Genomic DNA, 25,866 nt, shown 5'->3' on the forward strand with positions numbered 1-25,866 from the left:
CAACAACAACAACAACAAAGGCTTTGGGGATTGGTACTAAAAGGGAGGAGGAGAAAAAGTGATTTTAAAATGGATGAGTTGCCCATGACTCATTCAGAGAAATTGCTGGACTCCATGGGAGACATTCAGCTGAGCAGAAAATCAGTGTATTGAATTAAACCACAAACATTTAGGCTGACAAAGAAATGTGATAAAGTAGAAATGAAATAATCAGTGTTAAGTCCTAGAGACAACAGGAAGAAAAATAAATGTCAGTATTTCTGGCTCCTAATCTGACACAAATATGCTCACGGACCTGTTGGGAAAGGGGAACGCTGAGAGTTGGGCTGGATGGAGTCCCTGAGCCAGTGCCCACCCAGATAACAGGATGATTTTAGAAATCCACAAGTTTTAATAATTGAAGGTGTCAGGAGAAATACCCATCTGGTTCAGTTCCAAGCGGGGAGAAAGACACTGGAAACATGGAGGCTGATTGGAAAGATGGTTTAGTGAAGCAGAACCATCAAGCACATGGGGCAGCTGACCACAAGTCTCTTGGACTTTGAACGTGAGCTTCCTGTTCCGGTGCAAGAATATGTATTCTATTGATTGTTGTAGGGGTCACAGCTAACTTTGTAGGCTGAGTCCCAGGCTTGGTTGAAGCTTGCTGGGTGGTGCAATGTAACCTGTTCTGAAAGGCTGTTGGGCCATTCCTATCGCGTCTTAATGGCTTTATCCTGGTTTGGATCTTGAGTGAGGGCTAATCCCATCATCCTGAAGCTGAAGGTCTTTTGTCTTGTAGATAGGCTGATCTAGTTCTGCTGAGGTGGGGGCTGCCCTCCAAGAGCACGTTTCTCCTTTAGGGAAATATAATATTCTGCCTCTTTAAATATTTCCTAGGATATTTCATTTTTCTAGGAAAGAGGAGGATGTTACCTTTGTACAATGCAAACTTTCACTTTCTTGAACGTGAGTATAGCTCTTCCCACAATCCAGGACTTTATTAGAGTCTCAGATTGTAGCACACTTAAGACTCAAATGAAGGTGACTTTTGGCTGGAGAAAGAGCATCCAACCAGAAGAAAGCATCAATCTCGATAGCTTAATGACTCCATTGGAGACCCTCCATGGCCATATATAGATCACCTCCACACACAACAATAACTGCACGTATATACTGGCTAAAAATGATGACTGGATTACTGCAGATCCACGCCATGGCCACCAAAATGTGACAAATAAAACAAACTCGTGCAAGTATCATTTACCTAGAATGTTAAAAGTGTAATTAAAGAAACCGTCTGTGATCTAAACAATAAAGGGCAGCCAGCTTGTTAAACTATGGAATTTAACTATTAGATCGATTTAACAGCTCTGCTTCTAACCAATTAAGCAATTAAACAAGTGCAACATCTCACATAAAAAAAGATACACATTAAAAAAGAGTTAAAACTAGTGAAACTACTCTAGCTTGAGATTTTTACTCATATCCTTGGAAGACCAACACACAGCAGACTGATTAGACTCTCAGCAACATATTCCTTGGCTATGTTCCTTTTGTTTCCGTTTTGTCTAGGAATTGTCAACTCACATACAAGATATACCGACCGCTCATTTCTAAAAAAAATCAGCTTAAATTGGTTACTCAAGCGGTGGGGACAGGAAATAACACCACTAGCACATCCAATTTTTTCCAGATGACTTCACCAAAGATAGTATAGTATTGCTCCAAGCATTCGTATTTAATTCATATTTCACATTTTAATGAAAGAAACTGTGAAACAACCTATGCCACAAATCAATTATTTATGATCACAGATCATGTATGTTGTAATTTGTGAGGGTCATACTAATTCCAGATTTTCATCATCTACAAAAAATGTATCTTGGGGTAATAAGAATATTTCTGCAATCAAAAATATTTAGAAAATAGGGTAATATAGATACTGATAACTCTTATTAAAAATCAAGGGGGGAAAATATGCTGCGGAATCCAAGTGAAAAGATGTAATGATTATTATTGTAACTTCTTAAAAATAATGGTTTATTGGGAATTAAGACAAGGGAATAAAGGTATATTTTAATCATTGAGGTGTCACACTCAAAACAGTAAAAGGGGGGAAACCTATACTTGTTTTTTTTTTAGTGTTAAAATGTGTATTAATCTAGAATTTATAAAAAGAATGTGTAATGGAAAGGGAATATGACACACTAAAGAACCAACTAAGTTAATAATTTAATATAGACTATTAAAAGCAAGGAGAGACACTGGTAACTTTTTTATTATTATTATCATTATTATCATCATCATCATCATCATCATCATTATTATTAGGCAAACACATATTGTTTATCTTTATTTTTAAAATAAATATTAAAGGATTATATTTGAAATTTATATAGGATTATATTTGAAATTTATATAGGATTTATATAGTTGAAATGAAACAAAAAGATGTTTCAATTGAGATTAATGAAAGAGGCTAGAATTAATGTGTTTGTTTCTCTCCTTTCTGAAAATTTGGAATGGAAAAGGTAATAATAAAATTAAGTATGCATATATATAAATGTATAATTGCTGTCATATTTGTATGTAAAGGTGATGACCCGGAAATATGTTGTCCACTAAAAAGAGATTTTTGTTTTTAATGTGAAAAACTGAATAAAGTTTGTTAAAAAAATGTATCTTGCTCTTATCATGCTAAATAAAAGACAAGATAAAAAATATTTACTTTCTAAACCTTGTGTGCAGTTCAAGGCATGACACACCCCACCCCACACCAAACTTCTCCATCCTTCACACACAGACACGCACACACAGAGAGTGTGTTTCTAACTAAGTGAAGTGGGCCTAACCACCCCTGTAATCCTCACAGTCTGATTGAACAGGAAAAACAAACCATAATTCAGTATGGGAACTTAAGCAACCTCTTCCCCTATTTCATTGATTTTCCCACAACATAAAATTCAGCAAGCACAAATTGGCAAATAAATTATGGAAGGTCCGAAAAAGCAAGGGAGGGAGCAAAGCTGGTTAGTGTGACAGGACACTAACCAAGATATGCCCTTCAAAGGTTGTTGGCTGGCCTCCTGCCCTCACCACTGACAGGACTGGCTGCCATGGAGTGGAATTTCACCAGTGGTGGGATTCAATTTTTTTTTTACTACCGGTTCTGTGGGCGTGGCTTGGTGGGTGCGGCAGGGGAAGGATATACTGCAAAATCTCCATTCCCTCCCCACCCCACTAACCTGCTTTCCAGCTCCGTTCTCCTGGGCAGGGCAACCAAAGAAGACCCAGCCGATCAGCTGGGACTCAATGGGAGGCAGAGACTAGATGGGGGCGGGGCCAGTCAGAGGTGGCATTTGCAGATTTTCTGAACTACTCAAAATTTCCGCTACCGGTTCCCCAGAACTGGTCAGAACCTGTTGAATACCATCCTCTGAATTTCACCCTGTTTGAGGGGTCACAAGTTGTCTGCTCTGTCACTAAATCAATTTCCTCATTTCTTTCCACTCTGCAAACCACAGATGGGCTGTCCAGCCAGCTCTGGTGGTGGTTTATGAAAAGTGTCCAGGAAAACCTCAGGAAAAAAAGAAGTTGCGGCTTCCACAGAAAACTTCATGCATTCATTACTTACAGCCGGACTCAGCCATCAACTTAGCTGCTGGCCTGGCATAAATCCAAGCCCAGAGATATGGTGTTGCTAGATTCATGCCACATCATAACCCAGGGGAAACAAGCAAGATTTGGAATTGCGGGCAGTTTATATAACCACTGTTTATGTCTTTAACATGGTGCATAAACTCGTTCACTTCTCAAGGAAGGCTGAGGTGTAAAGTGAGGTACAGAGCACTCCAATAAGAAAGGAAGTGGGGCAGCAACCCCAATAAATGGAGTCCCCTCTACTAAACGCAAGTCCTTCCTTCCTTCCTTCCTTCTGCCCATGTCCATGCAAGTCCACCTCTGACTGTCCACTCTTTTCATCTTTTTCCAATGGCACATTTGCTGATGATGCCATTTATAACTGCCTGTCCTCAAGAGTTAGTGGCTGAGGAATTGACAGTAAACTCACTGCAAACGTGAGAATGCTGTTTTAATAACCTTATTCTAAGACACTTTCTACTGTATGCCTCAAAGGATTTCAATAAGAAAAAAAAATCAACCTGTAGAGACATATTTTCCTGCTTAAACACCAACTCAACTCAACCAGAGTGCAACCATAATGACATCTTATGGGGCAAATAAAACCTAAAAACAGCTTTCACACTTCATTGAGAGGAATTCTGTAAGAAGCAGTGTTATATAAAATAATTTGATTTCTTTTCTTGAAAAATAGGTAGTCCAATGAATGAAGATAGGCATTCTCCCGCCTGCAAATGGGCTTGCTCATACTGCATGGTTGCTCAAAGCCTGTAGAATAAACAAAACCTCATTCAACTATGCTGATTTATCAAATATCGGGTATGCAAGTCAACTTGCTCTAAAACTATGATAAATCTGAAGGAGGAAGAAGAGGTGGCAGAGAAGGATCAAATAAATGATTTAATCTCATTTGATTTATCTTGAAAAACAGATTTGCATGCTTAATGTGAATAACACATTCCACAACCAGTTCTATTATTATCTATACGGTAAGGCTGAACTCCTGTTATTTTGATAAATGTCTAAAAGAAACAGCATTCCTGATATAAATCAAGTGACGGTTGCAACCACTGCTCTCCTGCTGACTAGGAGCCTTTTGGAATTGGGACTTTCCTCCAGGAGCGGAACGGAGACCCACCGAGGCCCTCAACCGTCCCCTGGCTCTTCTTCTGCTGAGCTTCTCTGAGCACTGCAAAGAGCAAAGGGGCTTGGGCATCCAATCCCCGTTTGTTTTAGCCAGTGAATAACATTAGGATTCCTAGGAACTTGACCGATTTCATCACATCAGCTTTTCGTTGGCACCCAACCATCTCAATAGAACAGTTACCTTCAGCTGCCTTTGGAGCTTTGGGGTTTATTTCTTTAACCTTACTTCTGTAAAAACTTTCTCAGGTGTACTGGACCGGATAAAACGGGCTCAATGTCTAAACCAGAAGCTGACCCATCCAGTTCCTTTCTCTTTCCAGGGCCAGCCCAATTCCTTGATCCCAGCATCCTTCAAACACTGTTTTCATTGCCCAGGATGACTCCAGCACGAGTTGCACAGCTAGGCCAGCAACAGAGGGAGATACGAAGGAAGCCCTTGTGGTTTTCTCTAGGGGTTTGTTACCTGGAGCATTTTTACAGCCTGGCCTCCAGCCAGGCTGATCTATTTAGTCAGTTTCATGTTGTCAAATATTCTGGAGTGGACAGTTTTATTATGGGGATTCTGGGGAAAGCTCTTCTCTGTCATTTTGGCCTCAGACACTATTGCTGGCTCACACACTACATTATACCCTAATCCTGGGATAACAAAACAAAGTTGTTTCCTTGGCTAACACACACAATCGACACACTGACCCATAAACTTTACAATCCCAAACAAGAAAGAATTATACTTCCATCACGCGACACAACGAGATGTGTAAAGAATAATTCACAGTCATCCTGGGCTTAGAAATAACTACAAGTTACACATCTGGCCCACTGTCCTGCTTGTGCAAAACGAGCCAAGTTGGACTCTGCTTGCACACTGGCAATTTGCCAACTTGGATTCCTTCTGGTTATGCAAAGACTACTGGTCTGTTTTACCAAGGAAAAGTTGAGGATTACATGAGTCTTTGGCAAATAATGGTTGTGAAAAATCTGAATAAACAATCTCTGCTAATGTAGACAATAAACAATCTCTGCTAATTTATCCACAGTCAAATCAGAAACTTTTAAAAATGCTCGTCAGGACTTTTTAAAAAGACTAATAACCAAACCATACTTATAAAGAAAAGAATTTTTTTTTTAAAAAAATAAATGGGATAAAGAAGTAAAAACTCTGCCACACATCAGAACGCTTTCCCAATCTTCCACCATCTTGGGAACCCCACCTCCTTTTTTTTTTTTTTAAACAAATTTTATTCAGTTTTTAACATTAAAAACAAAAATCTCTTTTTAGTGGACAACATATTTCCGGGTCATCACCTTTACATACAAATATGACAGCAATTATACATTCATATATGCATACTTAATTCTATTATTACCTTTTCCATTCCAAATTTTCAGAAAGGAGAGAAACAAACACATTAATTCTGGCCTCTTTCATTAATCTCAATCGAAATATCTTTTTGTTTCATTTCAGTTATTTCAAATATAATCCTTTAATATTTATTTTAAAAATAAAGATAAACAATATGTGTTTGCATAATAATAATAATAATAATAATAATAATAATAATAATAATAGGTTGCCAATGTCTCTCCTTGCTTTTAATAGTCTATATGACTTATTAATTTAGTTGGTTCTTTAGTCTGTCATATTCCCTTTCCATTACACATTCTTTTTATAAATTCTAAATTAATACAAATTCTAACACTAAAGAAAAAAAAAGTATAGGTTTCCCCCCTTTTACTGTTTTGAGTGTGACACCTCAATGGTTAAAATATACCTTTATTCCCTCATCTTGATTCCCAATAAACTATTATTTTTAAGAAGTTACAATAGTAATCATTACATCGCTTCACTTGGATTCCGCAGCATATTTCCCCCCCCTTGATTTTTAATAAGAGTTATCAATATCTATATTACCTTATTTTCTAAATATTTTTAATTGCAGAAATATTCTTATTACCCCTTGTCACCCTGCAGAATTCCTCTTTTAATTCATCAACCATTATCTCTGAAAAAACAATTTCTTTTCAACATTTTACTATTTCCGTATTTCTTTATTTCATGCACCTGTTTCTTACTGCTTCTCCTCCCCCTCTTTTCCCCATATCTTTTCTCATTCCAATTTATATCCCTCTCTTTCTTAATATCTTCCTTTCCCCTTTTCTGCTGGGTCTTTCTGTCTTTCCCGACTTCACAGGTATTCCCCCTTTTGATTGCCTTCTTAAATCTCAACTTTTTAACCTTCCTTCTTTCCCCACTTCTTTGTAGTGTTCTTTGTGTTAATTGTCTATTTAAAATGTCTTCTCCTTGAGTCGACTCTTCCTCCTCTGAAGCTCTTTCTTCTTGTTCTTCAATCGCCATTTCCATTTTTTCTAACACAGAGCAAAGTGATTTGCCTCTTTCCTGTAGTAATTCTCTCATATTTTTAAGTTCCATTTTTAATTCTCGAAGAGATATCATCATTACACACTCTTGTATTTTATGATCGTTAAAGTCCACAAAAAACTCACTTTTACTTTCCTTCTTTTTTCTTTCAATTTTCTAAAGTTCTCAATTGTTCCAGCCCAGGGTCTATACCAAAAACACCAATCAATCCCACAGTCAGTCTTTCCTTGCTTTTTTCTTTATTCTGGTTCTTCTTTCACTTTCTAAAATTCTTACTTTGTTTCAATATTTCTTTAAGATTATATCCACACAAGTTCATTCAGAAACAGGATGCTTTCCCTTGTTTGAGCTCAAGTTTTTGTCAAAAGGTGGCACTCTCCATTATACAAAGTCTTCACCTTTTCCCCCTATTTTTTTATTTAGGGTTTTTCGAACCTCAATATTCCAACATAGTCCAATTTGTAAACTTTATAATTATTATTTTTTGACAATCTTAAGTCCAGCTTTATTTTATGCCTGTTTATTGCCAAAATATTTTAGTCCAATTTAGTTAAATCTTTAGTTCCGGCTTCTTCCTTTCCCGGTTCGAAGCCCCACTTAGCTGTCAGAAATATTTTCTTATTTTTTTTCCTGTCCCTTTGTAATTTCGCTGCTCACTTTTCTTTTCTTAAAAATTCCATGTTACCTTAATCCCGGGGTACTTTTGTTTAGTTGCATCGCCCAATTGTCCCGGTTCAGATGTTATCCACCTCTTCCTTCCCTCCTGCATAAATCTTAATCCAGCTGAGTCCTCCTCTTCGGGGTGGCCATTTTAAACCACCGCTGCAGTCGTCTTCGGTGGGAAAATGACCAAGCCCAGGAGGGGAGATGCGGCTCCCCTCACCCTGGCTTGCGGCTTCCCCTTACTCCGCCACCCCTCCAAGGCAGCTTCAGCCCCTCATCGTAATGATTGGGGCTCTCCAACGAAAGAGCACGGACCATAGCCGCAGAGAGTCGCGATCTACTGTCTGTCAGCGAGGAGGCTTCGCCTTCTTCCGTTGGAACCCCACCTTCTGATTGAAATAAAACCCCAACTCTGCCAGGCAGTGAGTCTTTCCCAGAAAGAAAGAAATCTACTTCTGTCCACTTAAGGATGAGATAGAAAGTCCAAAGGGTCCCAAAACCCACCAGCAATGAAACAAAGATGAAAGATTATGTCCATATTATGTACCTCCAAAAAATAAGGAGGTCATCTTCTGGTTCCCTGAAGCTTTGAATGAAGAAACCATGATAAGTCAAGGCCTGAACTTTCATGGGGCTTCTACACAGAGCTTGGAAACTTGCAGAGTCCCCTGCGTTTTGGGATTTCCCAAGCAGAGCATAAAATTACACTTTTCTGAAAGGAAGACATCGTGTCTGTTGGAGACACTTCAACTGATACAATCCGATGGGATATAGGATTTCCCTGCCCCCCTTACATGGCTCTGCCAGATAACATGATTTCCTTAAACCCTTTGGATTATGTATTGATTGCACCACTCAAATTCTTGAGCAAAACATATAAAGATGAGATTTTGTAAAGACATCTCTGAAGATTTATTTTAATTATTTTGGTTTCTGGGTAAACTTGCTAGTTTCTGATTAGGTACACGAGTATATGTATGCAGTTTATTAGAAGCTTACAAATCAGAAGGTAGTCTTTAAAAAAGCTCTGTCTCTGAAAAGCCTAACAGCTTGTAGAAATATAACTAAAACATGGAAAGCTTTAACAGGGGCAGCTGGGGATGTGATCCTCGTAACCTTCTAACTAACGCAAAAGTGGTCAATGTTTAACATCCAGGCCTCTAAGAGTGTTTTGATCTGAGTGAGACTGAACTCTCCCCAGCTTAGATGGCGGAGGCAGATTGGTGGGGCGCAGAAGAGGCCAGAGAGGGAGGAGAGGCTGAGCCAGTCTTGTATCTTCCAGACCTAGGAAGAGAATCTTACATGGGTTCACCCAATGGGCAATGAAATGACCAGGGAGAGAAAGCAACCGTATTAAGCTCCAGGCTTTACAAAGAAAGAAGCAAAACACCTAATTCAGGGGTGTCCAACCTTGGCAACTTTAAGACTTGTGGACTTCAACTCCCAGAATTCCTCAGCCAGCTGGCTGAGGAATTCTGGGAGTTGAAGTCCACAAGTCTTAAAGTTGCCAAGGTTGGACACCCTGACCTAATTCATCACAAAAACCCAACTGAAATGAGTAAGGGTGCCCAATGAAAGTCACACACAAGGAAAAAAAATCCCTCTCTTGACCGTCTTACACAAGACCCGTAGGGAGGGCAGCAGAGGCAGCCTTGGCCTTCCTTCTAAATTCTGGCAGTTTGCATTGACTCTCATGCATCTACTCTGCTTCAATATCGTTCACACTTGCCCTCCTTGCCCTCCAGTGAACTTTCAACACGCTTCAACTTCTGCAGCCCAACAGACACTTGAATGTTCCTTCATTTTACAGTCACCTTTGAAGTCTTTATCAGATTCCCCGAGTCTCTGCCACACATCCTGTCTGCCTTCAGTCAAGAAAAGCCCAAGAAAATTGGTCCCCTCAAATAACCACAGAAGCCATCTCACACAAGAACCAAAGGAGCACTCACCCAAGTCAGCCTTTTCCTTCAAAATATCCTTGAAATTGAGGCCACTGTTGTGTGTGGATTGCCGGAACCTGCTTAGGGCTTCCCTTTGCCCGTCTTTCCTCGGTTCCAGAGGTGTGAAGGCTTCATCCCGGAGGCCACGTTTCCACTTGGAGATATCTGTCCGGGCCCATTGGGCCAAGTCCTCAAGCTTCACAGTTACTTTTTCGGAAGCAGCAATGACTTCATCCTGGAAGACCCAAAAGGGGAAAGGTCAGGTTGGCTCCCGACTTGTATCGTCACCAAATTACCACAGGCTTTTCTCACCGAATGACGTGGAGAAGATCTTACGATCTCCCACCTGTCCCAGCACAGCACCGCCTGAAAAGCAGCCTGAGGACTCTGGGCCAGCCGGGAAGACAGATGTCCTTCTTCCCAGAAGTTCCACAGGCTTTGCAAGGGGCTTCTCTCCTTCCCGTTGCTACAGGGAGGAGCCAGCAGGGACATGGGCTGAGGGGGGCATCCTTTTGGGGGCTCTCCTCTGGTGCTTCTCCCCCCCCCCACACCCATGCAGGCCTCCCGGGGTGGGGTGGGGTGCAGCATGGCTATCTCCCATAATTTCCAACCACCCAAAACACTGTGTTTTCCCACCCCTTCGCTTTTTCCCTAAACCCTTCCCATTTTTTAAAAAAAACCCTACTTTCATTCAAAGCCGTTCCAAAGTAGGGAGTATCAACTGTTCAAATGTTTGGATTGGTTCTAAAATTCTAAAAATGGCAAGAAGGAGCCTCGTGTGGCAGCAGATCCAAAGGAGTTGCTCCTTTGCTCTGCTCCACCACTATCCATGGAGCTCACTTCCCAAATCAGGACAAATGCAGGACACCTGAGCAGGAACCACTTCTGGGTCTCCAGCTGCTCTCCCACCCCCCAGGGCACCAGCACAAGGGGGAGCCCAAACCCCCTGGAAAGACAACCCTTCTTTCTAAAAGGGTGACTTGGCTGCAGCACTTGGCACTGAGAACTTTGCAGCTGATGCTAAAATACACTCCGCGGGCTCAGATCACAAGAAAAGGCCAGGATTTCCAGTAGGCTAGACTGAGAAGTCTATATCTCATCCCCAAAGAGGACAATTCCACAATTCTCAAGGATTTGAGCTTGGCTTGAAGGATTCTTTTTTTCTTTTCTTTGCCTTTATAGCCTGCACAGAAACAAATAACCCATGGAGATGTCACAGGAGCACTTGCCCTTTTGAGGGAATGCAGAGGGACACCCTTCGTTAGACTTTCTTGTTCACATCACATCGCACATGTTATGATTGTTAATGTTATTTAAATCAACATTTTACACAGGAATACCAGTTGAAACAGAATTTACTTCTAAATAATTAGGAACCAGAGATGTGTGTATGTGTTCCAACCTCCGCATTGCCAGAGATTGACAAGGCCCCCACTTTTGAAAATGCAATTAATCTGCAGAGGTAAAAATGCATACCATGATGAGTAATTGTTCTAACTTGTTCTTATTTGCACAAATGATCTAATTATAAATGGGGTTCCTGGAACTCTGAGTCACTAGAAAATTCCTGTTTATGATACAATTTCCTTGCCTAATACACAAATATTGACTTTTGTTCTAAAAGTTACACGAAACATTTGACATAATCACCCAAGAAATATTACAAAAATTATGCAAGTCTTCTGCAAAAAAGGATAATTGGCAATGCTCTGATTTCCTGCACATTTTCAGGCAATTAGTTTTAATGCCTCCCTTTTCCCCAAGTTTTGTTAAATTACAGGTAGTCCTTTACTTGCAACAGTTCATTTAGTGACCATTCAAAGTTACACCACCACTGAAAAAAGTGACCTATAGCTGTTTTTCACATTTACAACTGTTGCAGCATCGCCATGGTCACGTGATCAAAATTAGGATGCTTCGGTTTGTATTTATGATGGTTGCAGGGTCCTGGGCTCACGTCATAATTCCCCTTTCTAGCAAGCAAAAGTCAATGGGGAAGCCAGATTCACTTAACAACCAGGTTACTAACTTAACTGTCATGCCCTTGTTGGAGTCTGATTCTGAGGGAGAGGTGGAATAGCTGACAGGGAGTGGGAGTGTGGCTCCGGTGGCTGTGGAGGAAACAGGGGAAGGGCACAGTCTGGCTGGGCATTCAGAGGAAGACTCAGGGCCGCCCCCTCTTCATCCTAGGGCATGCAGGGAGGAATGGAGAAGGGAGCAACGTGGCTTACGGGAGAGAAAAGGGCTCTGATCCCTTTCCTCAGTTGCAGCTGGGAGAACAGGATATAAGTAGGGCATTTGCACACAGCACCTTGCTGGAAGCAAAGCGTGCATTATCTTTGTCCAGGCTTATCTGGGTTTTGGTGTCCTAACTGTGTGTGTTTTGTTATCTTTTGGAAGCCTGCAATTTATCATCCTGGCCTGTTGTGTTAATTACTTCAGCATGGTTTGTGTTGGTTTTTTTTTATTTCTAATTTATCTGTACTTTGGGTTCGGACTGCATTTCTGCCCTTTGTAGACTGTTTTTGGAAGAGTTTGATCTCCAGCTGAGGATAACTGGACATTGGGGGCCAAGTTGGAGGCATTAAAGGGAATGTATCTAATTTTGTGACTTTGTTATTTTTGTGCCACGCCCCGGGTCATCACATTAACAGTTACAGCGATCTACTTAACAATTAGGGCAAGAAAAGTCATAAAATGGAGCAAAACGCACTTAACAAATATATCATTTAGCAACATAAATTTTGGACTCAGTTGTGGTCATAAGTTGAAGACTACCTGTATTACTTTAGAAAATTGTCCTTTATAGCAGGGGTCTCCAACCTTGGCCACTTTAAGCCTGGAGGACTTCAACTCCCAGAATTCCCCAGCCAGCAAAGCTCTGGGAGTTGAAGTCCGCCAGGCTTAAAGTGGCCAAGGTGGGAGACCCCTGCTTTATGGAACACCTATTTAATCGAATCAGTTGACTGAACTTTGCTTTACTCCATTTGCCAGGAGCAGACTGGGTGGCAGCCTCACAGGCCCAACCAGCCTCCTTGCAAAAAGGACCCTTCCAGACCCCTGGAAGTGAAATTGCTATTACTTTCATGAGATACCAAGCAGGAATGCCCAAATATTTCCAAGTTCAGCAATTTCAGAAGATTACAGCGATTTTTAAATACCCCATTCAATGTCTTCCAGGTACCTTAGACCTCAACTCCCATATTCTCAACGTATGGGAATTACGATACCGAAGGCCAGGATACATAGCTTCATACCTGATGCAAGCAAATGCAACTTAATTCTCTATGGCCATTTTGTCAGGGAATCAAGGCACTTGGTGTCCAACAGATCCCAGCAGGAAAAATGCTGAAAGCCATGTAATGTGTCAACCCTCCATAAATCTTGCCTGGCATTTTTAAAGAGCCTTATGCAAATGTGATCTTCCCAGAGACCCTGACTCTTAGCCCGATGCGTTCTTCCCCAAGGCTCAGCCAGGCCAAGGTTCCCGTTTTCAGAAGGATCTGGGCACCAGACCAGGCAATACAGGACTGCGTCTAAAGGGGCAAATGCAATGGCACTTCCATTGCCAGAGGCTCACCTCCGCCTTTTCAGAAACTGCCATGGCTAACCTTTTGTTGGCATCCCAAGCAGGAGTGGGATTCTACCAGTTTGGCATGGTTCAGCCGAACCAGTAGCTCCAAGGATCAGCTGGGAGAGAACCGGTTCAGTTTGCTCCGATGATCAGCTGTTGGGGCCACCCGGGCTCTGAGCTGTGCTTTATATCCTGTTTTTCAAGCTCGGCTGATCTGCGCAGCACAGCGGATTGCCATGCGTCAGCTGTTTAACACACAGGGATTGCTGGAGAAGGTCAATAGCAAACACTCTGCACGCACGAGAAGCACACATTTGGCGCGCTCACTGAACCGGTTGTTACACTGGTTGAATCGCACCCCTGATCCCAAGTGAACGAAGCTGACCATTGAACAACTAAAAGATGAGCACAATTCATGACTCCATCAGGAACGAATAATCCTGTTATTGAGGATCCAGGGTTGATGCCCAGAGGCCAAGCCATGCAAGGCACCTGCAGAAAGACTATACATTCCATACTGCCAGAAACCAACGATTCCATCCCACAAGCAAACGACCTCTGGACTCATATGGCCGTCAGATCTATTTGGCCACTAAAATCTGATTCAAATGAAAACAGATCTTATCCCATTCTCCTTTGACTCTGCTGCCTCCCTCCCCAAGTAGAAACCCCTTGTTGGATTGGAATCTCTTGTTCCATTGATGGAAAGTGTGTGTGAACTTTGCTGTGTCTTGCAATTTGATTTAGCCCAAAGGAGGCATAGCTCCAATGTGAAGCTGAGGATGTTCTGGGTGGCCAAACCCCTCTTGACTCTTTCATGCAATTGCTTGTAGTGTTACAAATGGAGGGTTTAGTTTATATGACACCTGGAGGAACTTACTATGATGCTATTATTAAACAATAACTATAAAATGCCATAGGTTACAGCAGTGTGCCTATAACACAGCGGTAATCATCATAATCTAACCTTGTTATAATTATCATCATTTCCATCAATATACAGGACCAGAACAAAGGGTCTCTGCAGCAAAATGACATGTGACAATATTAATAATATTAATACACACAATTCAACTAAAGCACCTCTGATGGGAGAATTGAAACGTATGCTTAGCATTTTCTGGTATTGGCATTCCTGGCCTCCACAGGGCTGGAAAATCCTTGTATCTGGCCCCAACTGCATTAAGCCTGCGGCAGCCAGGTTGCATAATTTGGTGCACAGAAAGGCCCAACTCTTCCCATTTCAGATCCAGGTACCATAAGCAGGAACCCTGATGTGCTGCTTTCTCTTCCTCCTGCGTTGGCACCACTGAGACCCTGAAAGGATGTACCCATTCCTAGCAACGACCCTCCTAGAACTGGAAGGGGCCCTGGAGATCATCCAGTCCAACCTCCTGCCCAGCAGAGGAATCCAAACGAAAGCACCCAGGTGGTCTGGCTCCACTTGGACACCTCCCCCAATCCCTGGTTCCAACTTTCTTCTGGTTAGAAGTGGCCTCCCCGTTTCTCCGTTCTTTGGCTCTTTTCTACCCCTTTCAGAATTCTGGTTGCTGACGTGTCCATTTAATGGCTGCCACGCAGAATCTTTCCTTTCTACTTTGAACAAACCTGTTGAAGTATCTTTGGCCAACCTTTCTCATTCTGAGCTTTTATTTTCTGAAACCATTTCTGAGGCTCCAGACTACCTGCTTGCCTGCGCTCTTCCCATGGTATAAATTTTCAGGGTTTCTACCGTCCTTCTTGTGATCTCCTTCTTGTAAATGCTTCATCTCTTCCCTGAGACAAAGGGAATTGTTGCACGGCACATTAACTTGTTCTAGCTTGAGTTTTTTTCTGCCACAGAACCCTCCTTTTGTTGCCTTGACTTTAAACCCCCCTTTTTGAAAATCCAAGGTATACACTCAACTATACTTGGCCTTCTCCGATTGTCCCGGATATTTCCGTTCCTCAGTCTTCTCTACTGAGTTCATTCTTCCGCCTCTCCTGGAGAAAGGAGTCAACTAGGACAATCACAGCAGAGTTTTTGACAGAATAACAGAATAACAGAGTTGGAAGGGGGTCTTGGAGATCTTCTAGTCCAAGCCCCTGCTCAGGCAGGAAACCCTATACCCGTGATGGTGAACCTATGGCATGCGTGCCACAGCTGACACGCAGAGCCATTTGTGCCGACACGTGAGCTGCAGGCAAACTTACCTCACTGCGCAGGTGCGCGCCTCACAGATGATTTTTCAGCTGGTTTGAGGCCTTTTTTGGCCTCCCAGAGGCTTGAAAAAAGCCTCTGCAGGCCGAATAATAGGCCCATTTCATCACTTCTTGTAATACCGGAAGTGACGAAACAGGCCTATTATTCGTCCTGAAAAGCCTGCAGAGGCTTTTTTCAAGCCTCTGGGAGGCCAAAAAAGGCCTTAAACCAGCCAAAAATCAGCTGAGGCGCAGTACAGGTAAGGGGGGAAAGGATTGCATGCGCATGGGCAAGGGTCGCGCGCACATTGCCTTACGGGTGCTGGCACACGTGCGCACGGAGCCCAAAAAGGTTAGCCACCACTGCCCTATACCATTTCAGACAAATGATTGTCCAATCTCTTCTTTAAAATCTACAGTGTTGGAGTATCCACAATTTCTGAAGGGAAACTGTTCCACTGGTTAATTCTTCTGTCAGGAAATTTCTCTTTCTAGGTTGCTTCTCTTCTTGATTAGTTTCCATTCGTTGCTTTTTGTCCTGCCTTCAGGTGCTTTGACCCCCCCCTTCTTTATGGCAACCCCTGAGATATTGGAAGACTGCTATCATGTCCTCCCTAGTCCTTTTTTTCATTAAACTAGACATACTCAATTCCTACAACTGTTCTTCATGTGTTTTAGCCTCCAGTCCCCTAATCATCTTTGTTGCTCTTCTGTGCACTTTTTTTTTTGGGTCCCATATCTCTCTAATGAATGTCCCCGTCATTACAACTTTGAAAGAGCTGCAAATTGCTTCTAAGAAGCACCACTCACATCTATTGCGATGGGCAGGCAATTATAGGCCCTAACAGTGGCATCGATTTGATAGGGTCCCCCACCCCAATTTTCTAACTCAAATGCTCTTTGCTGCACTACCAGATTTTATTCCCAATTTTCTGAGCAGAAGTGGGCACTTCTGACTCACAGTGCAGCTTCTTCCCCGTTTTTACCACTTCACTTCCTTTTGAACAAATGATGTTCCTTCAGTTCCAATTATAATTCTCTATTCCTAATTTCTATCTACTCAATTTCTGTCTACTCAAGGCCACTGTAAAGAACCTTTACCATCTCCAGGCTTAAGATTGTGAACTTATTTTGATTAATACATGACAGTCGGCACATAAACTTGAAAAATGTATGCTTTAGAAATCAGTGCTGAGATGGTAAATATTGGGCTGTGTGGGTATCACTGCTTTCGATGGGCTGATGCCCTCTAGTCTAGACAGTGGTGGTATTCAAATTTTTTTACTACCTGTTCAGTGGGCATGGTGTGGCATGGCTTGGTGGGCGTGGCAGGGGAAGGATACTGTACAAACCCCATTTCCACCCCACCCCACAAACCTGATTTCCAGCTCTGTTTTCCTGTGCAGGGCAACCAAAGAAGACTCAGCCAATCAACTGGGATTTGGGAGGCAGCGAATAGATGGGGGCGGGGCCAGTCAGAGGCGGGATTTGCCGGTTCTCCGAACTACTCAAAATTTCCCCTACCGTTTCTCCAGAACTGGTCAGAACCTGCTGAATACCCACCTTTGCCACTAGAGTAGGGGTCTCCAACCGTGGCAACTTTAAGTCTTATGGACTTCAACTCCACAAGACTTAAAGTTGCCATGGTTGGAGACCCCTGCTCTAGAAACTCTGACTTTTCCATTTGCATAATCCTGAACCAGGTGGTGACAGAAAAGCTTCTGTGAGATCAAGAGGAGACCCCCTTTGGTGGGCAAAGTCTGCACACAATTTTGGGAGGCAGGTCCCAAGGAAGCTGCAGGAGTGGCAGAGAGTAAGCAGAGATTTTGATGGGTGTGTGTGTGTCTCTCTCTCTCTTTTTGAAAAGTGCAATTGTGACTACACTTTGAAAAGAGCTGGAAGCTGAGTGGCTGTTTTGTATGAGAATATAATAGCCGTAATTGTTTATGAGTATCAGACCTGCTCATGCATGACCAGATCACAACCTCTCAGTCTTGTCTATACATGTTAAAAAATATGAGTATGGAAGTCTCCCAAGTTTTAATCGATTCTTAGAATGGGGAGATTAATTAAATTCTAGGGGAAAACACATAGTCAACCTATCATAATAGAAGAACAGAATAATTTAGGTTGCTAAAACATACTAAGTTACTAACGTTATACAGACATCTTGTAGAGACATAATTATTTTGCCTAATTGTCTATTTGGACTGAAGATTATGGTGCTAATTATCATCAGTTACGAGAAATACACTTTCCTGCTGATAATGTAACAACTTGCGCTCTCCCCCCTTTCTCTCTCTCTAAATATATTCTGCAAGAGCCTATTCCAAGGAGACCCAGAGCTGTCCCAGGAGAGACCAGAGGCAACGGCTTGACCGCCAGCTGCAGCAGGGAGGGACGTTTAAGGGACACAACTCTGAAGTCCCCGCAGAGATGATCTGTTTGCTGCCCAGCTTGGTCCAACCCCTGTGTGAAGATGGGAAAGAAAGGGCTTTTAGACATCCCTCCGCATTAAGCAAATGAACCACGGCCAAAGACCATCTAATTTTTCTTCTACTTCAGGTAAACGCCAATAGTTTATATTTTGCTAAATATGTGCCAATGGATTTACCTACAATATGGACTTACTAATACACATCTATCTCCCCCCTCCCCATTTTGTCAAACTCGAAGGCTGCATCAGGGTTGCGTTTGACCTTGGGGGGGGGGCGGGGGGGGGCAGCTTGACATCACTCGTGTTGGTGGCGCCTGTGGCCTGAGAGTTTTGCTAGAGAAAACAGGCTCCCGAGCTTTTACCTACAAGACAGATATGCAAAGGATTGGTCATTAAAGAAGAACTTCATCACAAATGTGAGTTATGAGGATACCTGATGAACCAGTAAAAGTACTTTGTTATGGATGTTTTGTTGAGTTTATCTACCTCTGTAAAGAATACAGAAAAGTAAAAGATGGTTATCTCCTAACCTAACCCATCTCGTAGCGATAGAAAGCACCTGCCATGAGTTAGGGAATTCAGGCAAAAGTGAGGAAAACTCCCCCCAACCCATCGAGGGTCAAAACAGTGACCAATCGGGATTACAGATGTGGCCACGTGACGTGGACTACATTTCCCAGGATACCTTTAACTACATTTACCATGATGCATTCCCTTAAGGGGACAGCTCATAATTCCGAAGTGACTATCCAATTCCCATAGACTGGCTGGGACAGCACATTCTGTCTCACAAGAACACCACTGTCCAGCTACATTCCTGTTGCTGGGCCACTATTTCCAGAGGGCCCACTTCACTCCACACTTTCCTCCCTCCAAGGACCTGCAAGAAGGATCTCTCAGTCTGATTCCATTTCATCCTCACACAGTGGCTCCAGTTGGAGTAAATCAGATGTCCTGTACCAATCCCTCTTCCCACACACACCACCGTGACAACCTCGGTTCCACTGCCACCTGGGTATTGGCAGACCCTCCTAAAAGGAGAAAAGCCATTGATCTACTTAGAGAATTTATGTGGCCACTCACCACCCTGGTGGCTAATAATAATCCCCCTTGGCAGGCATAAAAGGCACACCAACATGAAAGCAAAGCTTAAAAACAACCGTAATACATCAACTGAGGCATCAAAGCCAACCTCCAGTCTAAATTTGAAGCAATTTACACCATTCTTCCCAGGAGCTCAGGTCCACCCCAACAGCGGAGGACATGAGGAGTCATTCCCTGAATCTCAGTTGCATTTGTAACATTTATACATTTACAACAGAATGTGCGTCTTCTTGGAATTGACAATGCAGCCACAAAGGAGGAACCAGAGGTGCATTAAAGAACATTGGCTCTAATATCTGCCCTTCCTATTGGGACAAATTCATCCTTCGTGCCATTGTCAATATTCCCAAAGTCACACAAAACCCCAGATTTTGCCACTGAAATTTTCCAGGTGTATTGTGCAATCATGCTGGGATTCCCCATTCACATAATCTGTTTGGTTCTGAGAATCGGAGCTTTTAGGAAGAAACATATATGACTGAGCCCTAAGAGTCAATGGGATAATTGCAACTAAGGCAGGAGAACCACAACGGATCCCTCTCAAGGATTTTAATTTGGGTTCCACAGACTTACAAACTGATCATCTAGGACCCCCCACATTTAATTTTATATGGAGTGAAACCATGTGCCTCTGTTTGAATGTTGGGAAATAAAATTCCTCTAAATCCCAATCATTCTGCCTACTTCCATCTAGTCTTCAACCTTTGGGAAGAAATGGGCTGGAGAGTTCACCAGGCTGGAGAAAACGGATCGTCTAGATACTTTATTTAGTCCTTCAGTCAAAGTTCAGGCCAGGGGTCAGTAGAGAGGCCACTGTGCCAGTCAATGAACCCGGGCAGATCTGGGCTGGAGTTGGTCAGTGTCAGGATGGCTAAGAAGCCCTTAAGGTTTTGGTTTGGCTTCTTGTCATGCTGAGTTAGCCTTCTGGTTGGCTCTGTTCTTTGGTATCTGTTGGGGATTTCCTCCCCTCCCCTATTTTTTATTGTAATCCATCCAGAGTCATTGACAGTTGGGCAGACTGAAATTGAATTAATAAATTTAAAAAAAAAAAATAAACATCCTCAGGAATCATTAAAACAAACATAAAGAGACAGCTCAAAGTAATTTAGTTTCAGCTCCAGTAAGTCAGTGCAGAGGACGAAAGTGCTGCTGTGTCCCCCCCGTCCGTCCCCCCCCAAAGAGGAAAAAACAAAGCAGGCAATTCTTCAAATAAGAATTGTCCAAGGGAAACATGCTGAGCTGCTTGCTGGACAGCTACTAATCTTGTATTGAAAGTTGAGAGAGATTTCACTCTGTTGCAAATGAAGAACAAGTAAACAATCTCTTCTATTTAGCCATAATGAGCAAGCATTAAATGGACATCCTGCATCTCTTGGTGAATTTCTTGACTCAACACCCATTGAACTGGACCTCCTGTGGCATGGTCTCTTCTCGCCTGAGGGCAAGAAGTGAAATAACAACAGCAATAGCACTTAGACTTATATCCTGCTTCACAGTGCTTTACAACCTTCTCTAAGGGGTTTACAGACTCAGCCTCTTGCCCTCAACAATCTGGCTCCTCATTTTACCCACCTTTGGAAGGATGGAAGGCTGAGTCAACCTTGAGCGTGGTGGGATTTGAACTGCCAAATTGTAAGCAGCTGGCTGCAGAAGTAGCTTGCTGTACTGCACCACCACCTATTTTGCAGATCTTCTCCTTAAAAACATGTCATCCTCTTGCTGGTTGTCTTTGCTACTCAACTTGGGCTTGGACTCAAAACTTATGGGCGGGGGAATTCTTGTTGCTTATCAGGAAGAGCCCAGAAGATTATCGCCCTGAGGCCAGATTTTGCCCTGGTTGTGTAGTACACAGTGAGAAGAACGCCTGCCTCTTTAGAGGTTCTGCTGGGACAAGTGATCGAGGGAACTTTTGACAGCCCCAAAGGGAGATATAACCTGCTCTCCATCTGATGGAGAAAATTTGTTTTAAGACTGAGAAAAATGTAAAATGCTTGAGTATCTTCTATATATATAAAAGCAAAATTCCACCCACGCATCATCACAAAATCTCAAGAACTGTAAAGCCTACAAACTTGAAATTTGACTCTTGGCTTCTAGGTGCTCACTAAGGAAGGATTTTTCAAAATGACCATCAGAGCATTAGTATTCCCTATATTATTATTAACACGCTCTGATGCTAAGGAGTTATACTCCCCCTCCCCACCTGAAAAGAAATCTCTTTCAAATCCAAAACACAAGCAGAGGAGAGGAGTTTCAGTTTCACAGCACCAAGCAGCTTTAGCACAGAACAGTTGAGCTAAGCCACGGCCAGGCTCCTTGCTGTCTCCTTCATGCTCACATAGCAAATACTATTTCACTTTCCAAACAGCCCTCCACTCTCACACACTGACAGGACCCTAGCCAGATGAGTATCAACTGATGCTGGTAGGCAGAGGCACAATTCTCCCCGCCCCCTTATTTTCCTCTCTAAAAACTAAGCCTGACCACATAGTTTCATAGCGAAGCACGGGTATCGAGCCAGTTATTATAATATACGAATTGCACGTTGGTTAAAGCTATTACGATAGGGCATTGAATTAAGAAGCCCATGTTAAGATGGGGAAAATTAAAATTGCCACTGTTAGGGGGAACTCCTGTGATAAAAATGAATTTCTGCATGGAATGATGTTTTTGTTTCAGACAGCACGTTTCGACAACTGATGTGCCATTCAAGCAATGGCAATAATTTATATCTACATTTGTACTGAGGTGGTGTGGGGGGGGGGGGAACCACAAGTTAAATATAAAATCAAAATATCAAAACTGCTGCTGGGTCTGGACCAGTTGTCCCACTCTGAAAGTTAAGTGAGAATTCAGATTTCACGCCACATATCTCAGCCGTCTGAAGCCAAGTGCTAGTTTGGCGCTTGGGAAGTTCTGGCTGCAAGCTTGCCTGCCTGTTTCCCCGTCAGCACAGCTTGTCGTGTAATCTTTACTTGAGGAGGACCTCTTGAGCGTAGATAATAAACCGTGGCTTGCTTTGAGCAAGCCGATTCCACATCGTAAGTTGTATAGCTGATTTGTTTGGACACGTTTTAGTGACTGTCAGCCCCAGTGTGAGTCTTGGGAGGCGTGATTAATGGGAGCCGCGGCTTTCAAACAGGCCCAAGACGAGGCTGCCCTGGTTCATTTCCTCCGCCTTCGATTATTTTACATTCACATGCTACTTTAAATAAACTATTTAAATATGCACGAAACATGCTTCCTGTGGGCTACTTAGAATGATTCCTAAGTGAAATTGCAAGCCCTGAAAGTTGTTTCTCTCATTTCTCTTCACGTTTTCCCTCACAGGCCAACTGCTTGGATGCCTTTTTAGGCCCTCACATGAGTGGGGGGGAGGAAGGGCGGGGGGGGGAGGGGGGGAATGACAACTCAGCCCTCTTTGGCTCTCCTTCCCAGCCTCTCTTCCCTCCCAGCCATGGCATTTCTGTGACACACCTCTCCATTTACATTTTATGCATAAAACCCATCAATCTGAAATGCTGCACAGGTAGCCCACAATTTATGACCACAATTGATCCCAAAATGTATGTTGTTCAGTGAGAAATTTGCTATCCGGGGCTGCCCATGCTCCATCCTGAAGTATACTGAGTTCAGGATCGCCCTCCATTTTTCCTAATTCTCCCTGGGCTCCTCTACTACATTTTGCCTGCTTCTACCCTAGAATTAAGAACTCAGAATAGCAATATCTGTTCAGAAGAAAAGCTGGCAACTCTGTCTCTTCCACAGCTTCCTTTAAACACAGGAACAATCAAAACAGGACTGAGATTTAAAGAATGAGGAAAACACAAACAGGAACTTGGCTACAGCTCATTTAGTTCTTTAGGAAATTAAAAGAATGTGCTGTAGTCCACTGATGTCTCCAGCCTTTTCTTAATGCATACATCCCAGGCTGAGCCCTTGTATATGTTTAAAATAGCAACAACAATGAACTCAGATTAAATATTTAGTTATTTACACGTGCTCAGCCTTTTGTGCCATGCAACCACTTGTGTCAAACAAATTGTAGGTCAGTAGCTTGGAAGTGAAGAGAAGGACCAGGGGAGACAGGAGAGCATCTTCCAATATTTGAGGGGCTGCCACAGGGAGGAGGAAGGGGTCAAGCTATTTTCTAAAGCACCTGAAGGCCAGACAAGGAAGAATGGATGGAAACTGATCCAGGAGAGATTCAACCTGGAAATAAGGAGAAACTTTCTGACAGTGAGAACAATCAACCCATGGAACAGAAGTTGCCCTCGGGAAGTTGTGGGAGCGTCATCACTTGAGACTTTCAAGAAGAGATTGGATTGCCATGTGTTAGAAATGGTGTAGGGCCTCCTGCTTGGGTGGGAGGGTTGGACTAGAGCAGTGATCCCCAACCTTTTTTATGCCGCGGCCCGGTACCGGCATCAGCTGGGCGCCGCGGCCCGGTACCGGCATCAGCTGGGCGCCGCCATCTTTTTTTGATGAAAAAGTGCTTCCGGTGAGCTTTCTACCCGGAAAAGCTCACCGGAAGCACTTTTTCATCAAAAAAAGATGGCGGCGCCCAGCAACCAGCGGCCCGGTAGGACTTGTTCCGCGGACCGGTGGTTGGGGACCCCTGGACTAGAGGACCCTTCCAACTCTGTTAATCTGTTAAGTTGATCCCCACCCTCAAAACTCATCTCTTGGTCATATTCCAGGATCCTTCAGGATCAGCTAACGTCAGGATCATGTCAGCTCCTCATTTCCTCCTTGTTCCTAATCATTCACCCAAAATTGTGGCAAAGCATTGCCCAAGTCACATGCCAGAAGACTACCTGTTGGCCATATCCAAGAGAAGAGGTGTATTGAGGCAGTATTCTTCAGGGGGAAAGAAGAGGTGCAACCCTCTTGAAAACTTCCCCAAAGCCAAGTTCAGCTTTATGGAAAGCTCTTAACCGATGGGAGACTTCCTTGACTGCATCTATTTGACACAGCTGGAGGATTCCTTCAAGGGAGCTGAGGGTAACCCTCAGGGCTTCCTTTTTCTAGGGAGTAACCTTTAGGAGAAGACTTTTACCACCTCCAGAGAAAAAATATCCCCATTCTCAGATCTACTAAAACCAGTGAAAAAGCAACGCTTGGACCGCTTCCCATCTTCAGGTGTCCTCCTTGGCCACCCGCAAGAGCATCGAGTAGGCAAATCCCAGGAAGAGATCAAAGGCAACGCTGAGTTTCCAAATCTTTCAGTTTCCGAGTTCAGCCAACGCTTCCATTTTGAAGAGGGCATTTTGGCTGAACATTCGGATTGTTCCTCCAAGGCCCATCTCTCATCCCAGATGAGTGGCAGCTTTTCTAGCAGGAGGGACGATCTCAAATTCCGCCAACAGAAGTTTGGCAGTAAAAACCACACAGACACACAAGAACGCTACGATTACAGAACCTGAACACATGCAAATTGGAGGCTTAATTAACTGACAATTGTTTCTGAGATATAAAGAATTGCCATTTGTAGTTTTTGCACAGAAATGGCACATATGGCATTCTGGAAGACAGACAGCAGGTTCCCCCATCTGTGGAATATGACTGTGCAACTTACATGGTTTCAGATAATTGTCACCAGCATTTGTACAGCACCTTTCAGTGTTCAACACACTTGACACATCTATTGCTCGGAGTCTAATTTCATTCTACTGCTGGACTATGAAGCCTGACTTAACGGGCTAGATCCAGGCATTCAACAACATGATGTTATCCACAGGGACGGACAGTTTAGCACCAACACAGGTGGATTTCCATCCCGTATCTCAACCCTGATTCTACTGGAAGAGCCCTGCACACTCTTAAACTCTACTTCCCAATGATCCGTCCTGTATCCCAGTGATGTGACTCTGAAATGGAAGGACTTAGCCAATTTGGGCTATGCTGCCCCTTCCCTGGGAGAGAATCTAGGGCTCCTGGTTCACCTCAAATCAGCACAAGCTCCCTTTGCAAGGGGAGAGGGGAACAGGCCTGAGGGCCAACAACACTATGCAAGAGTTGTGGATGCGTTGGGTCTGCTACAGGGCAACCTCCTCAAGCTTGATGGGAAGGGGAGGGCCTTCGCTCCCTTCCCTCTCCCCCGACTAGCCCCAATCCTGCTGCAGAGCTGCCGCCCTTCCCCCGTGGTCAGTCTGGATGTCCTTCAGTCAGCAGAAGCCCAGCTTCACCTAGGAAGACTTCTAGGATGAGCTGCCTGAGCTCTACTTGCCTTCAAGGGGCTGTTACAGCATCTGCCTTTCGGGAGGGTGAGGTCAAATCTCAAAATGCTTCTCGACACCATTTCACTAACAGACCAGCATGTGCTGGGTGACCCAGACGAACAACAAGGTGCCCCTGAAGCCTGGGGAATCCTGGAGGCCCAGTGCCTTGGACTCCCAGCAGGCTGCTCTCTCTGCCTGCTCTCCTTACCCCGAGAAGAGCCCTTTCTGGGCAGATGACAGACAATATTTTTTTCTTAGCAAGAAGTGTTGCCCTCTGCATTCGACCAGTGAAATTATGCATGCGGATTTCTTTTTTTGGCTTTTGTTTCCATTGTGTCCCATTGTGCTGGGAAAAACAATATGTGCTTTAATTAGCAAATATCTGTAAATAATTTACTTGTTTCTCAGTACAACAGAACAATGGGGCAGTTTTGACATAATTCGATTGAGCTTGTGCGGCTGGGTCTTTGCCATAATCTTCCATTGTCTGATATCACAATCAATCAGGACATTATTCACCATCAACATTAAAATGTGCAGAAGAAACCCAAGATTTAAACTCTGTCACTCTAATAGGCAAAAGAAATGAATTGGTTTTA

General features: G+C 43.2%; 1 protein-coding gene across 2 annotated transcripts in view; it reads right to left on the minus strand.

Annotated features, from left to right (window-relative positions):
• Positions 1–25,866, minus strand: part of ARID5B (AT-rich interaction domain 5B) — a 138,422-nt gene that overhangs the window by 102,950 nt on the left and 9,606 nt on the right. For both annotated transcript variants that reach the window (XM_026674235.2, XM_087963767.1), the window contains one exon: positions 9,760–9,985. In XM_026674235.2, the coding sequence (XP_026530020.1) occupies positions 9,760–9,985 (226 nt within the window). The remainder of the gene's footprint in view (positions 1–9,759; positions 9,986–25,866) is intronic.

The sequence above is a fragment of the Notechis scutatus genome, chromosome 4, assembly GCF_049901735.1.
Source record: "Notechis scutatus isolate UNSWTSFEM ecotype Mainland chromosome 4, rNotScu1.2, whole genome shotgun sequence".
Lineage (NCBI taxonomy): Eukaryota > Metazoa > Chordata > Lepidosauria > Squamata > Elapidae > Notechis > Notechis scutatus.